We start from the raw sequence: 14,841 nt of genomic DNA on the forward strand, positions 1-14,841 counted from the left end.
AGTGGCATTCCTGCAATGAGGTACCCTCGTGCCATGCACAACCTGGACACCTGAACATGGCAGCAGTGCCTGGATTAGGCAGTCGTTCTCTCTCCCCTGGTTTCCCCAAACAGGATAAAACCACCTTGAGCTCAAAGATACCTGTTTCTCTTAAACAGATCCAGGATTGCTGAGATCCCTGGGTGCCTCTGGCCACTGGAGGCTCATTTCCGTCCAGCCATGGGGCTCTTGGTTCTGCTCTCCCTGACTGTCCTTTCAGGTAAGACGTGGGGAGAAATGTCACCAGCCTCCCCAACTTCCCAGGGACCTCCCAGTACCATCTCCTCTCCTACTTATTAGCTCCAACTGCCAAAGGAGAAGGATGGGGAAATAGGAGGTGAAAATAGATCTTGCCAAAATAGTTCTTGTTCTTATCTCTGATTAGAGAGCTGTGGGGAATTTGAAACCCTCGGCTAAAATGAGGGCCCTGCATTCTCTCTTTCACTTTAAGTTCCCTTTCCCTTCCCCGTCTCCCCTTCAAAAACATTTGTGCAGATAAACGAGGGTAAGACTTTTCCCTTTCTGCCCATTCTTGACGCCAAAGACGAGACTCCGAGGACTGGGCTGGCCCTGGCTCTGTTGCTCCAGCCACGTGACCTTTGAGAGTTGCTGGGGTCTCTCTGGGTCAGCGCCTCTACCTGTAAACTGAGCATCACATGATCTTCCTTGTGAGGTTGATATGAGAACAAAATACCAAATGATATCCATTGGTACCAGGACATGAGCCTGCTTTGCAGGCTGGTCCCACTCACTGTGAGCCACATTGGAGGTAGCATTTGAGGGGATCCCAGCACATATCTGGAGGCTGACACGGATGGGCTGCTGCCCCCATCTCTTCTCCTTAGTTGGACACTTCCCCAATCACGGTCAAGCTGGACGTGGTATGCACGACTTCCTCGTTATGCAATATCCTCAGATGACAGAGGTGCTCATTCTGTTCTTGTAGGGAGGAAATAAGAAGTTCTTGGTCTCTACGAACAGCCCCATACAGTCAACAGAAGCCCCCAAACCTTCTCATTTTCTTTTTGAAGGTCTGAGGTGGACTGTGGGAGAGCGTGGCTGGGGCAGAGGATCTATGAACAGTAAGCCTCAGGCTCTTCAAGCCTCCCGCCAAGCAATGGTGAGAGGCCTCCTCAGTTCTTGCAGATGGGGTCCATATTTTACCCGCCCAGAGGCCAGGGAGGAAGACTTCTCCAGGGCTGCTGTGTTCATTTGGTAGGCCAGTGGTCGGCAAACTCATTAGTCAACAGAGCCAAATATCAACAGTACAACGATTGAAATTTCTTTTAAGAGACAAATTTTTTAAACTTAAACTATATAGGTAGGTACATTGTTATTAACTTAATTAGGGTACTCTTAAGCTGGCCTTTGCTAAAAACTCAAGGGGCCAAAGAGCTGCATGTGGCTCGCGAGCCGCAGTTTGCCGACCACTGTGCTAGGCATTTGCTAGGCCTGCTGTAACCGTGCGAGTTAGACAACGGAGATTTATTTCCATGTAGTCATGAAGGCTAGAAGTGCAAGGTAAGGTGTTGGCAGGTTTGGCTTCTCCTGAGACCTCTCTCCTGGGTTTGCAGAGGGCCGCCTTCATTTTTTTTTAATTTAATAAATCTTTATTGTTCAGATTATTACAATTGTTCCTTTTTTCCCCCATAGCTCCCCTCCACCCGGTTCCCACCCCACCCTCTACCCTTACCGCCCCCCCACTGTCCTTATCCATAGGTGTACGATTTTTGTCCAGTCTCTTCCCGCACCCCGCCATACTCATTTCCCTCCAGGAATTGTCAGTTCACTCGCTTTCTATGCCCCTGATTCTATTATATTCACCAGTTTATTCTGTTCATCAGATATTTTTATTCACTTGATTTTTAGATTCACTTATTGATAGATATGTATTTGTTGTTCATAATTTTTATCTTTACCTTTTTCTTCTTCTTCCTCTTCTTAAAAAATACCTTTCAGCATTTCATATAACACTGGTTTGGTAGTGATAAACTCCTTTAGCTTTTTCTTATCTGTGAAGCTCTTTATCTGCCCTTCAATTCTGAATGATAGCTTTGCTGGGTAGAGTAATCTTGGTTGTAGGTTCTTGCTATTCATCACTTTGAATATTTCTTGCCACTCCCGTCTGGCCTGCATAGTTTCTGTTGAGAAATCAGCTGACAGTCGTATGGGTGCTCCCTTGTAGGTAACTGTTTTTCTCTTGCTGCTTTTAATATTCTCTCTTTGTCTTTTGCTCTTGGCATTTTAATTATGTATCTTGGTGTGGTCCTCTCTGGATTCCTTTTGTTTGGGGTTCTCTGCGCTTCCTGGACTTGTAAGTCTATTTCTTTCACCAGGGGGGGGAAGTTTTCGGTCATTATTTCTTCAAATAGGTTTTCAGTATCTTGCTCTCTCTCTTCTTCTGGCACCCCCATAATTCTGATGTTGGTATGCTTAAAGTTGTCCCAGAGGCTCCTTACACTGTCTTCATATTTTTGGATTATTTTTTCTTTTCCAGTTGAGTATTTTTTTTTTGCTTCTTTGTATTTCAAATCTTTGACTTGATTCTTGTGATCCTCTAGTCTGCTGTTAGATCTCTGTATAATATTTATTTCAGTCAGTGCATGCCTAATTTCTAGTTGGTCCTTTTTCATATCCTCGAGGGTCTCGCTAAGTTTATCGGCCTTTTCTAAAAAATTCTTGAGAAACCTCATAATTGTGGTTTTGAACTCTATATCCAGTCGTTTGCTTTCCTCCATTTCTTTCATTTGTGATCTGTTTCTTTGTCTCCGCATTTTGGCTGCTTCCCTGAATTGATAGAGTGGCTTTGTGTGTTAGGTGTCCTATAGGGCCCAGTGGCTCAGCCTCCCAGTTACCTGAGGTGGACACTCTCGGTGCACCCCTTTGTGGGCTATGTGCACAGTCTTGTTGTAGTTAAGCCTTGATTGTTTTTGGGAGGAATTAACCTCCAATATCAGTACAACGATTGGCTGTGAGGATCAGCTGTGTCTACGCTGGGAAAACTTCTGTGGTGGAGACATCCTTATGAGACAAGACTTGCAAAAGCCTCTGTGCTCAGCTTGGATGGGGTGGAGTCTCAGGGTGGAGCAGACAGCATTGGTTTCCTGTTAGCCCTGCCCTAATAGGCCCCTGTATCTCAGTGACCAGTGGTAATCGCTGCAAGCACCTCTGAGAGAAAGCCGCCCTTGAGTTCCGCCTGCTGCCAGACAGTCCAGTTTATCCCCAAATGAGTCTGGGTCCCCAGAGTCTCGCCTGGAACAGGAGTTCAGTGCATTTGGGAGCTTTTGTCTCCCTCCCTCCCGCTTAAGAAAGCCAGCTGTGTATCCAGTTGCCTGCCCTCTCCGCGCGCGCGCCTTGGTACCTCTGCCTCCTGCAGCTCCTCTGAGTCTCAGTGTGCTTTTCTCTTTCCTTCTAGTTGTAGTATTTCCACTCAGCCAGCCTTCCTGTGGTTCTGGATGATGTCAGTTTTGTCTTTTAGTTGTAGTTTTGAAATTGTTGTGTGAGGCAGCAGTTTAGGTGTTTACCTATGCCACCACCTTGGTTTCTTGAGGGCCGCCTTCTTACTGTGTCCTCACATGGTCATTCCCTCTGTCATGTGTCCTAATCTCCTTTTTTAAGGACAACAGTCATGTTGGACTCGGGCCCATTCTAACAACCCCATTTCAATGTAACTGCCTACTTAAAGGTCCTATCTCCAAATATAGTCACATTCTGAGGGACGGGGGTAGCACTTCAATGTATGGGTTTTAGGGATCACTACTCAGCCCATAAGAGTTGCCAACCCCAAACAGGCAAAAATCAGCCTCTAATGTTTTCATTAATTTTCCTCAAGGAGGGCAGGAGCTGCAACCTATTAAAAGAACACTGGTGTTTTCGTACATGTGTGTGTGTCATGTTTTTTATTTTTTATTGAATTTATTGGGGTGACATTAGTTAATAAAATTTGTAGGTTTTAGGGGTACAACTCTATAATACATCATCTGTACACTGTATTGTGTGTCCACCACTCTGAGCCAAGTCTCCCCATCACTGTTGGTCCCCACTTACCTCTCCTGCCTCCCTGTGTGTTTTTGACAGAAGCCATGGTCATGGACAAAAAGGTCAAGGAGAGCTTTGTGCTGGACACGGTGTCTGCTGTCTGCAGCTACGCTGCCCACTACAAGGACCATCTCAAGTACTGGTGCCGAGGCTACTACCGGGACTATTGTAGCATCATCGCTTTCACACCCAATAGCACCGGCCGCGTGGCCCTGAGGGACACAGGGGAACAGCTCATTGTCACTGTGTCCTGCCTGACCAAAGAGGACACGGGCTGGTACTGGTGCGGCATCCAGCGGGACTTTGCCCGGGATGACATGGACTTCACTGAGCTGGTTGTGACTGACTCCAGAGGAGCCCACACCAGTGACTTTTGGTCTATGAAGGGTAAGGGGCATGCCAGGGGTCTATGTGGGGGTGCCTTACAGTGGTGGCTCAGCGAGCAGAGTGTAGTGTCTTGTTCCCTCGACCTCACTCCTTGCAGGGTACCTTTCATGCCACTGTGCGTGGTGCCTCTGCATGACCCAGCCATCGCTCACACTGTGGAGATTGAAGGAATGCCAGAGAGAGATGTAGAGGCAAAGGGTGGGCCTGGGAATGGGCCTAGCTTGGCTTTTAGCAAATCCTTTCTTTCTGATGCAGATGCGTCAAGGAACATGAACAGAAGCTGCAGGGCTTCCAAACTTGTATATAAGGCAGATCACTACAGGTGAGCAGACATGACCATTGACTCACACCTGCCACTTTCAGCTGCATAGTTTCTCCACCTCAACAAGGTTTCTCCAATGTGACCATATGATTCCTTCCAAAAGGATATAGTTTAGAGCTCTTGGTCACAAGATGCCACAATCTGTTTTCATTTGAAAGGAGGAGAGAGCAGTGTCTCATAAATGCAAGGGCAGGATGTGGCCGCCCTCAGTCAGCGGGACTTCATCTCCATCTCCCATTGGCTGCTCTTGCGTGTGTTTGCCTCCCCCCTGTCCTGCTCTCTATTCTTCATTTTGCCCTGGGAGAAGATACCCATGTCTAGCTCCTAAGTTCTTGTCTCCCCTTCAAAGGCCTAGCTAGTCTGAGACTGGATTCTTCTTCTCCAGGTTCCAGGTTAGTTTCTGAGGAAGGGACTCAGCCCAGCACAGACACCCACCCACCCTGTGGTCTGGAGGGTGGTGGCCACTCGGAAGGCATATATAATATAAACACTTGGCAGGAGCAGCTGGAACTGGCCGGGGCAGGAACAGGGCAGAGGGGACTGATCTCAGACAAGGGGATCCTGAGCAGAGAGTCGAAAGGTGGTCTCTTCCAAGGGACATAAAACTGTCTGTGGTTTCTTCCAGGATGTCCATTCTCATCACCTGCGTACTGATCACAGGGGTGGGGATCATTTCTCTAATGACTCACTTGTTCAAAAGGAGGAGGAGTCAAAGAAACAGAAGAAGTAAGCAGTGGTTGGGAGGGGGGGGCGGGGGACAGTGTAGGGAAAATAAAAGGGATCAAGAAGCAGCTTTCAAATGGGTAAATGTGACCTCCTCTTATTGCCTGGACCCCTGAAAGCCAATGCAGCCAGCCAGGGGCTCAGGGAGGTTCTGCTTCATGGTGACAAAGGCATCATGAGATGTGACAGAGACAGCACTGTCCCCCTCATAAGCGGAGGTGTGTGTGGATCAGGGAGGAGGGAGGCCCAGAGACAACCACAGCACAGCTTCCATGACTGGGGGCCACCTGCCTGCCCAGCACACAAACTTTGGGAGGCAGCCTTGCTCCTTGATGAAACATTTTGTTCCCCCTGGAGGGACTAGAAGCCGCACCTCCTGTCAAAGGGAACCCCCAGGTGAGGGGGCATAGAAAGGTCACCTTGAGAAGGGTCAGGAGTGGAAGAGGATGGGCCCACCAGCCTCAACCCTAGTCCGGGGTCCTGGGAGGCATGGCCTTGAAGCCTTCTGCCTTTGGGCGATTACAGGTAAAGGCCTAACTCGAAGCCAGAAAACCAGGCAAGCTGCTTCTGCATTCACCACACCTCTGGTAGGTTCCCTCGTTGGCTCTTCTGCCTGAGCTCTGTGCCTCACACTACCCAATCTTTAGGGCTCCCCGTTCCTAACCAGAGAGCAGGAGCTCCATGCAGGGTAGGCTATGTGGACCTGTCCACCTTTCCTTTCTAAGTAATAACCAGCTGACTTCAGCCCTGAAAACAAACTGTGGTTGTTCAGTCCCCAGGAAGCCCTCATGAGAGAGTTGGTAACTTTGGCTGAAGAAACACTCGGCCTGGGTAGGCAGTAGATCTTAGCTCCATTTTTTCTTCTGTTTTCAACAAAGTAAACTACTCTTTGAAGCCCCCCTCGTGTGTCCAGACTCCAAAGAAACTGGCTCAAACTGGACAGTTGTGACTGAAGATTTATTTAGTTCATAAGCAAAGTGATGCTCCAATAGAATCACCATGACAACCAGCCACATCTACAGCTAGGTAAGAACAGTGGCCACGCCTGCGCAAGGCTAGTCAGAAGACACCTCAAGATCTTGGTTCTCATGCATTGAGCCGGCTGGAAGCAAAGAGGAGGGGCAGAACCTAAGTCAGGGCCCAGGAGATCACTTGTATTTTATTTGTGAGCCAATAAATTTCTAACCAGTGTTGAATGTACTCCAAAGTATGACTAACTTCTCCTGGGATGTCACGGGAAAAATATTTCTGGAAGTTGCTTTTAAAGTATAATATTCCAATTAATTCCTGAATTAATATTACGTGCTATCCTACCCAAAGAAAGGGAGAGAGATAGGCTACATCCTTGGTTTTCAGATTCTCTTGGTGAAAAACTGCTCTTTGAAGACTGAATGAATGCTGGTTTTGGTCAATGAGAAACCAAAATGCAAAAGCTTAAATGAGATGTTCATTCAAATCAGGAACACAAGTCAAGACAGAGGCATCAGCCGCTGTAGGTGCAAGTGAGGTTATATTGCCATTAACATCCAAATTACCAAATTAGCTCCCACCAGCATGTCTGCAACCACCTCTCTTAGCTCTCACCTGCGTGTCTGCACCCTCCTTCCCCATGTAGTGTCTTTCCTGCTATTTCAGGGAGTTCCCAGGGTCTCCCCATACTGCTTCTGCTGTCCTCATAAAAACCTTGCTCTTTGGGTCTCTTCCAATAGGGTGCCAGTCAGTCTCAGTGCTCAGGATACTCAAGTGGGGGCCAGGACAGGGAGGTTGGCTTGATTCTGCATACACCCTGCAGGTTCAGGTCCAGGCTCTCACAAAGTCCCCGATGAACACAGTTCCTTCACCCTCCATCCTAAAAAAGCCCTTTCTCCATAGGGAGGGAACTCAAAGCCAGTCAACAGCCCGATGAAAAGGGGAGGGAGTGTAGACATCACCTCATTCCTGCATCTTCCGTGTTTCCATACAGCCAGTCCCCCTTCCTTCCAGAATCTTAGATCAAACATCAAAGCGCTGTCTTATCCCTCAGCCACAAACCAGCCCCAATCCCTCCCCTGTGGCCATGCACCAAACTCACTAGAGGAGCCACTACAAATAGCAACCCAGTCTGGGCTCGGTTAGAACCTCCTACGACACCAGGCAAGAGAGCAGACAACCACCTTCCACGAAAGATGAAGCCACTCTAGATGTCTTGGCAGAGTTACACTTACCTGTGTGGGAAACTACCTCCCTGAGGGCCCTACAGGCTTGTCTGCTTCCATGATCCAGGGCCTCGTTTCTTCCCTCACCTGCAAAGATTCCCAATCAATAGTCAGTTATTCACTCACTCATCTCACTCCCCAGCAAGGCTAGCTGCACATCACTCTTCATGACAGGGAGACAAAAACAAGACTTTGAAAACAGAGCTCTGCTGTTAAAAATGGGAAGCTTCATGAAAACAGAGGGAAGAGAATGAATCTGATAGTTCACATACACGTGGCTAAGGAACTGGTTCCCAGCTGTTGCTAAGGAACTGGCTTGAACTGAGAAGCGGAAGTGGCTTCTAGCGTCGGGGTGGGTAGGATTGTTTGATGTCATCCTAGAGTTTGGGAACCTTTGAAAATGAATGAGGCTCAGCCAGCGTGGCTCAGTGGTGGTGTGGCTCAGTGGTTGAGCGTCAACCCATGAACCGGGAGGTCACAGTTTGATTCCTGGTCAGGGCATATGCCCTGGTTGTGGGCTTGATCCCAAGTGCGCAGGAGGAAGCCATTCAATGATTCTCTTTCATCACTGATGTTTCTCTCTCTCTCTTCCTCTCTGAAATTAATAAAAATATTTTTTAAAAGAGAAAAAGTTAATCTTAAAAGAAAAAAAAGTAAAGAAAGTGAATGAGGCCTCCTTGCGGGTGGGCGGGGAGGGGGGAGGGAGGAGAACTGGTGGCGCTCTGCTGCCCTCGTGGGGCTGCCTGCTCTGCTGTGCCCAGGCCTCTTCGCAAGCCCGCATCCCTAACGTGTCTTTCTCCTGGACCTGTCAGCTCCCTCCATCAAACCGCAATTCCATTGTCTCCTCAAAAGCCAGCTGTCGGGAGCAGCTGCTCTGTCTCGGAATCATCACGCTCTCCTGCCCGTGTGGCCTGCCCCCTTACCTGTCTGGTTTCTCTGGCCTATTCGTGCTGGGGCAGAGGCAGTGCAGGCCAGATGCAGGAATCAGAAGTCAGAGGATCTGGTTTCAATTTTGCTCTGCTACACGCTGGCTGGAGACCTTGGGTAGATTATGTCAGTTCTATGAACTTTAACATTATTTAATATATTTTTAAAAGAGGTTTGAGGCGGCAGCTCCCCCTCACACACTCTTGCTTCCTTCCCTGTGCACTGAGCCCCATTGGGGTGACACTCCTCAGCGACGCCCCTTTGGAGGTACAGTGACCTGCGTGAAGTGGGAGACTGGGGCAGAACTGGGAATACCTACTCTGTGCTTCCTCTTTCTTTTTTAATCTTTGGGTATAGTTTACAAGGAACACGGGACCTGTTCTGAAGCTCATGGGGATAGCCGGCACTGGTTTGGGTGGGCAGGGGACCTGCCTCGGTGCAGCCCTATCCCCAGGGGGCTCATTGTTCTGAAGCCCACTGTCTGCAGCTCCAGGACATGCTGTCCTCTCCAGCATGGACTCTGTAATAAAGATGGTACTTTGTTCTCTGTCTGCCGAGTCCTCTTCTCTCTCAGTTGGTTCAGAGTTCTGGTGGGGAAATGAGCGCTAGGTATCAGGCCCCTGAAGATGCTCAACAGGTAAAGGAAGAACGTTAAAAGTTACAAAAAGCCCGCCGAAACCGGTTTGGCTCAGTGGATAGAGCGTCGGCCTGAGGACTGAAAGGTCCCAGGTTCGATTTCGGTCAAGGGCATGTACCTTGGTTGCGGGCACATCCCCAGTGCGGGGTGTGCAGGAGGCAGCTGATCGATGTTTCTCTCTCATTGATGTTTCTAACTCTCTATCCCTCTCCCTTCCTCTCTGTAAAAAATCAATAAAATATGTTAAAAAAAAAAAAAAAAAAAAAAAGAGCGTCAGCCTGTGGACCGGGGGGTCCAGGGTTCGATTCCGGTCAAGGGCGCATGACTTGGTTGCGGGCACATCCCCAGTGGGAGGTGTGCAGGAGGCAGCTGATCGATGTTTCTAACTATCCCTCTTCCTTCCTCTCTGTAAAAAATCAATAAAATATATTTAAAAAAAAAAAAAGTTACAAAAGGCCCTACCTGGTTTGGCTCAGTGGATAGAGCGTCAGCCTGCGGACTGAAGGGTCCCGGGTTCAATTCCAGTTAAGGACACATGCCCAGGTTGTGGCTCCATCCCCAGTAGGGGGCATGCAGGAGGCAACCAATCAATGATCTCTCTCATCATTGATGTTTCTCTCACTCCCTCTCCCTTCCTCTCTGAAATCAATAAAAATATATTTTAAAAGAAGTTACAAAAGGCATTTAAGGGAAAGCCTACGTCCTTCCATGCCACCCCTCAGTCCCTCAGTTACCAAGTAATTAGGGGTGATCACTAAGACCAGTTAATAGTGTTTCCTTCTGGGGACAAACTAAATATCAGATGTCCCAAAAAATGTATATACACACTCTGAATAATTATAAAGGCAGTATTCATTAAAATACATTTCATTTTCAAAATTGAGCTATCAGCTATTAAAGCGTGTATACATTTTTTGGGATGCCCTGTATCTAGTATACAAACACAGGTGTGTGCGCGCGGGCACGCGCAAACACACACACACACACACACACACACACACACACACACACACAGGTATTTTCTACATAAATCAAGAATATGCAGAAATCTGTTCAACTGCGTGCCTTTTCCTTTAACATCACTTGGAGATCTTTTGGCCCTGATATCTGGAGGTAACAATGATGAAGAAGGAGCCAACATCACAGAGGGTTTGCTTTTATTTGTAATTCTTTTTAGATTGTTAGATTGGTTGACTCTTCCCAAGTTGATCAATGACACTGAGTGAACACTCTTGGTGCACTGAGCCTGTAGCACACACTTTGGAAGAGGACAAAGAGAGGCAGTCTCGGCCCTCAGGGGGCTTCCATTTTGTTAGTCCAAGTGGGAGATCCAGGAAAAAGACTGACCCTGGTCACAAAACTGATGGCTAAGGTTGCCAGATCACACCCAAACAACTCCATCTGCAGTTTCACCCAGATTGTGGTCCAAATTTTCTACAAAGGAAAAGCGATGTATGAAGATGCAGCTGACGTGAGAGGAACTGGATTCAAGTCTTATTGGAAATTCAGGAAAAGTTTGCCCCTTTAACCTGAGCATAGATAACGGAGTTCAAGTCTGCAGAATGGTTTGCAATCAAGTCGTCTCTCTTTTCTTTTGAGGTTTTGAGAGCCATGCTGGCAGAGGTAAGTGCCTCCTCCGGGGTGGATGACAACTACAGAGAAAGAAGGAGGAGGAATGAGCGAGTTCAATTTGGAGGAATGTGTCTCTTCAGAAGCAACTTGAAAGCTTTGGTCAAGAGAAGTACCAAAAGAGACCAGAAGAACCCTTCAAAGAATCACTGCCCAGCATCCAGAAAGCAATACTACTGTTTAGCGGATAAGCCATATAGCATAGAGGGAAATTCCAATGGCAGCAGGTCTCCAGTGTCATGGAAACAGCGTGGTCATCTTACCTTGGCAAGAGAATCTGAGTGAGGATCCAGAGCTTGGGGACTTGAGTGATCTGCCATAAGTGCCAGGAAAAAAAGGGACAAATCTCACCAATGGGGTCTAGAGGAATTAGAAGCCTCTGACTTCGGTCTTGGGTGAAGGGGTGGGCTGGGAGGGAGGTGGTGCAGGTGGGAAAGGTGGAGGGTCTGGAGGGCAGCTGAGAAGTGGAGGAATTCACATCTGTGGTCTGCAGAGAAGGTGGGCTGAGCAGGTTTTATCCCCTTCTTTCCAGTAGCCATTCAAGGCTAACTCTATTCTCAACAGCAGAGAAAGAATTGCTGCCCCATCTCTCGGAGGCTACTCACATTTTCTGTAGCTCTTTGTGATGAGGAAGACAAGGGCCATCAGCAGCAATGTTAGTAGACTCCCAGCAAGAAAGGCTAAGGCCAAATGAAGTTCTTTGCTGTTGTGGCAAAAAGAGGGAACAGATGACCTTCTGGGCTTTTTGAAGGCCTTTCCTAAAGATCAGAGTGTAACCTTTTCCTTATATGGGTAAGCCTCTAAAATAGCTTTCACACTTCCTACTGCTTTTCAACTTTTTGGTTTCAGGTTCCAGATCCATTTGAGGCCTCAATGAAAGCTGTGAACTCTCTTTCCCTCAAAAAATATTCATAGTTCTAAAACTATTCCAAAAACTGAAGAGGAGAAAAAGCTCCCAAACTCATTTTATAAGGCCACCATTACCCTGGTACCAAAACCAGACAAAGACACTAACCACACCCTCCCCCCACCCCCGCAAAAAAAAAAAAAAAAAGAAAACTATACTATAGGTCATGAACACAGATGTAAAAATCCTCAAAAAATATTAGTAAACCAAATTTAGCAATACATTAAAAAGATCATACATTATGATTAAGTGGGATTTATTCCTAGGATGCAAGGCTGGTTCAATATACACAAATTAATTAATGTGATATACCACAGAAACAAAATGAAAAAAAAAATCATACGATTATATCAGATAGATGCAGAAAAAGCATTGGATAAAATCCCAACATCCATTTATGATAAATATTCTCAGCAAAATGAGGATAGAGGGAACATACTTCAACATCATAAAGGCCATATATGACAAACACACAACTAACATCATACTCCATGGTGAAAGCTAAAAGCTTTTTCTCTAAGATCAGAAACAAGACAAGAACATCCACCTTCACCAGTTTCATTTAACATAGCATTGGAAGTCCTAACCGCAACAATCAGACAAGAAAAAGAAATAAAAGGCATCTGAATTGGAAGGGAAGAAGTAAAAGTGTCTTTATTTGCAGATGACATGATACTATATAGAGAGAACCCCCAAAAAATCCACCAAAAGCTATTAGAATAAATGAACTCAGCAAATAGCAGGATACAAAATTAATAACCAGAAATTGGCTGCATTTTTAATACATCAATAACCAACTATCAGAAAGAGAAATTAAGAAAACAATCCCATTTACTATTGCATCAGCAAGAATGAAATACCTAGGAATAAATTCAACCAAGGAGGCAAAAGACCTGTACTCAAAACTGTAAGACATTGAAGCAAGCAACTGAAGAAGACACAAATAATGAAAGGCTATATATACTGTACTCATGTACAGGAAGCACTAGCATCGTTAAAATGTCCATGCTACCTAAAGCAATCTATAGATTTAATGCAATCTCTATAAAAATATCAACAGCATTTTTCACATAATTAGAACAAATAATCCTAAAATTTATATGGAACCATAAAAGACCCTGAATAGCCAAAGCCATCTTGAGAAAGAAGAACAAAGTTGGAGGTATCACACTAATATCAAACTATACCACAAGGCTATAGTAATTAAAACAGCATGATACTAGCATCAAAAGAGACACACAGATCAATGGAGCAGAATAGAGAACCCAGAAATAAGCCCATGCCTGTTAGGATGAACTACCCCTAATCTCTCCTACTTGGACATGTTTTCTGAAATATATATTGTTATAAGCCTTTCCCCATAGATTGGGGCAGATGGCTGGTGCCTGCAGAAGCAAGATAAGAAGTCCCCTCCCGCGGACTGACCTGTGCACTCTCCTCCCTTGACCAACTCCTGCCCTCCCCACTGCTTGACCAACTTGTGCACCCACATCCTGACCCTATTTTTGCATACTTCTACCCTGTATAAGAGAACGTAACCACCCCTGCGGGGCTGACACTGATACACTGGTCTCAGCCGGCTGTGAAAGAATGTAATACAATTTCTTAAACCCTCACAACATCTTTGGCCTGCCTCCTTTCGGTGTGGACCAAACAATGCCTATGTGGTCACTTAATCTCTGACAAAGGAGGAAAGAATATACAGCTGGATAAAGACAGTCTCTTCAATAAACAGTGTTAGGAAAACTGGACAGACACTTGCAAAAGAATGAAACTGGATCACCATATACAAATAAACAAAAAATGGATTAAATACTTAAAAAGTAAGACCTGAAATCATAACACTCCTAAAAGAAAACATAGGCAATAAACTTTCTGACATTGCTCTTGGTAATACCTTTTTGGATGTCTCTTTTTGGGCAAGGGAAACATCAACAACAACAAAATGAGACTACATCAAACTAAAAAGTTTTTGCACAGTGAAGGAAATCATCAAAAATAAAAACAAAAAGACAACCTACTGAGTGGAAGAAGATATTTGCCAATGATACATTCAATAATATCCAAAATATATAAGCAACTCATATAACACCACCAAAACAAACTGGTTAAAAAATGGGCAGAGAACCTGAGTAGACATTTCTCCAAAGAGGACATACAGATGGCCAATAGACATATGAAAGTATATTCAACACCAGGGTAATGAAAATTAAAACCACACTGAGATATCACCTCACACCTGTTAGAATGGCTATCATCAATAAATCAACAAATAAGTGTTAGCGAGGATGTGGAGAAAAGGGAACTCTCGTGCAATGTTGGTGGGGTTGTAAATTGGTGCAGCCACTACGTAAAACAGTATGGAGGTTCCTAAGGAAATAAAAAATGGAACTGCTTTATGTCCCAGTGATTCTACTTTTAGGTAGAATTTGAAGGAATCCAAAACACTAATTATAAAGACATATGTACCCCTATGTTCATTGCAGCATTATTTACAATAGCCAAGATATGGAAACAACCTAAGTGTCCACCAATTAGACAAATGAATAAAGAAGATGTGATATCTACACTAATAAAAGAGAAACATGAAAATTGACCAAACCTCCGCTATGCCCACCAGCCACGCCCACCAGCCAATCAGGAGCGAGTATGCAAATTAACCCAACCAAGATGGCTGCAGCCACAGAGCGAGCAGGAGGCTTGTGTTTCCCTGGCAATGGAGGAAGCCAAGCTTCCCGCCCGCTCTGGCCGGCCCTGGCCTCCACTCAAGGCTACAAAGTTTCAATTATAGAAGATAAATAAATCCCAACAAAAATGGCAGCAGCCACGTTGCTGGAGAGAGCAGGAGGCTTGAGTTGACCCCGGCAATGGAGGAAGCCAAGCTTCCTGCAGCCCTGGCCTCCACTCAAGGCTACAAAGTTTCAATTATAGAAAAATAAATAAATCCCAGATACCAGGGCCTCCGCTTGGGTCGCCAGGGGGCTTGGCCAGCCTGCAAACCACCACAGGCCCCTTGCCCAGGCTGCCCCACGCCCCA

General features: G+C 46.0%; 2 protein-coding genes across 3 annotated transcripts in view; one reads left to right on the forward strand and one right to left on the reverse strand.

The window, feature by feature from the left end:
- Nucleotides 1–219: 219 nt before the first annotated feature.
- TMIGD3 (transmembrane and immunoglobulin domain containing 3) lies at nucleotides 220–4,790 on the forward strand (the record flags this gene model as incomplete). Its single annotated transcript, XM_080647869.1, has 3 exons — nucleotides 220–259; nucleotides 4,117–4,464; nucleotides 4,720–4,790. 3 exons carry the CDS (start codon nucleotides 220–222, stop codon nucleotides 4,788–4,790), a joined length of 459 nt encoding a protein of 152 aa, XP_080503995.1.
- A 5,614-nt stretch (nucleotides 4,791–10,404) lies between these two features.
- ATP5PB (ATP synthase peripheral stalk-membrane subunit b) overlaps nucleotides 10,405–14,841 on the reverse strand; it is a 30,273-nt gene continuing 25,836 nt past the window's right edge. Inside the window, exons 10-12 of one of the 2 annotated variants that reach the window (XR_013959480.1) lie at nucleotides 11,503–11,600; nucleotides 11,161–11,210; nucleotides 10,405–10,920 (exon numbers count right to left, since the gene is read on the reverse strand). The gene's annotated coding sequence lies outside the window, so the exon portion shown is untranslated. The remainder of the gene's footprint in view (nucleotides 10,921–11,160; nucleotides 11,211–11,502; nucleotides 11,601–14,841) is intronic. The other variant, XR_013959481.1, reaches the window with a different exon arrangement.

This window comes from Plecotus auritus, assembly GCF_963455305.1.
Source record: "Plecotus auritus genome assembly, chromosome: 12".
Classification (NCBI taxonomy): domain Eukaryota; kingdom Metazoa; phylum Chordata; class Mammalia; order Chiroptera; family Vespertilionidae; genus Plecotus; species Plecotus auritus.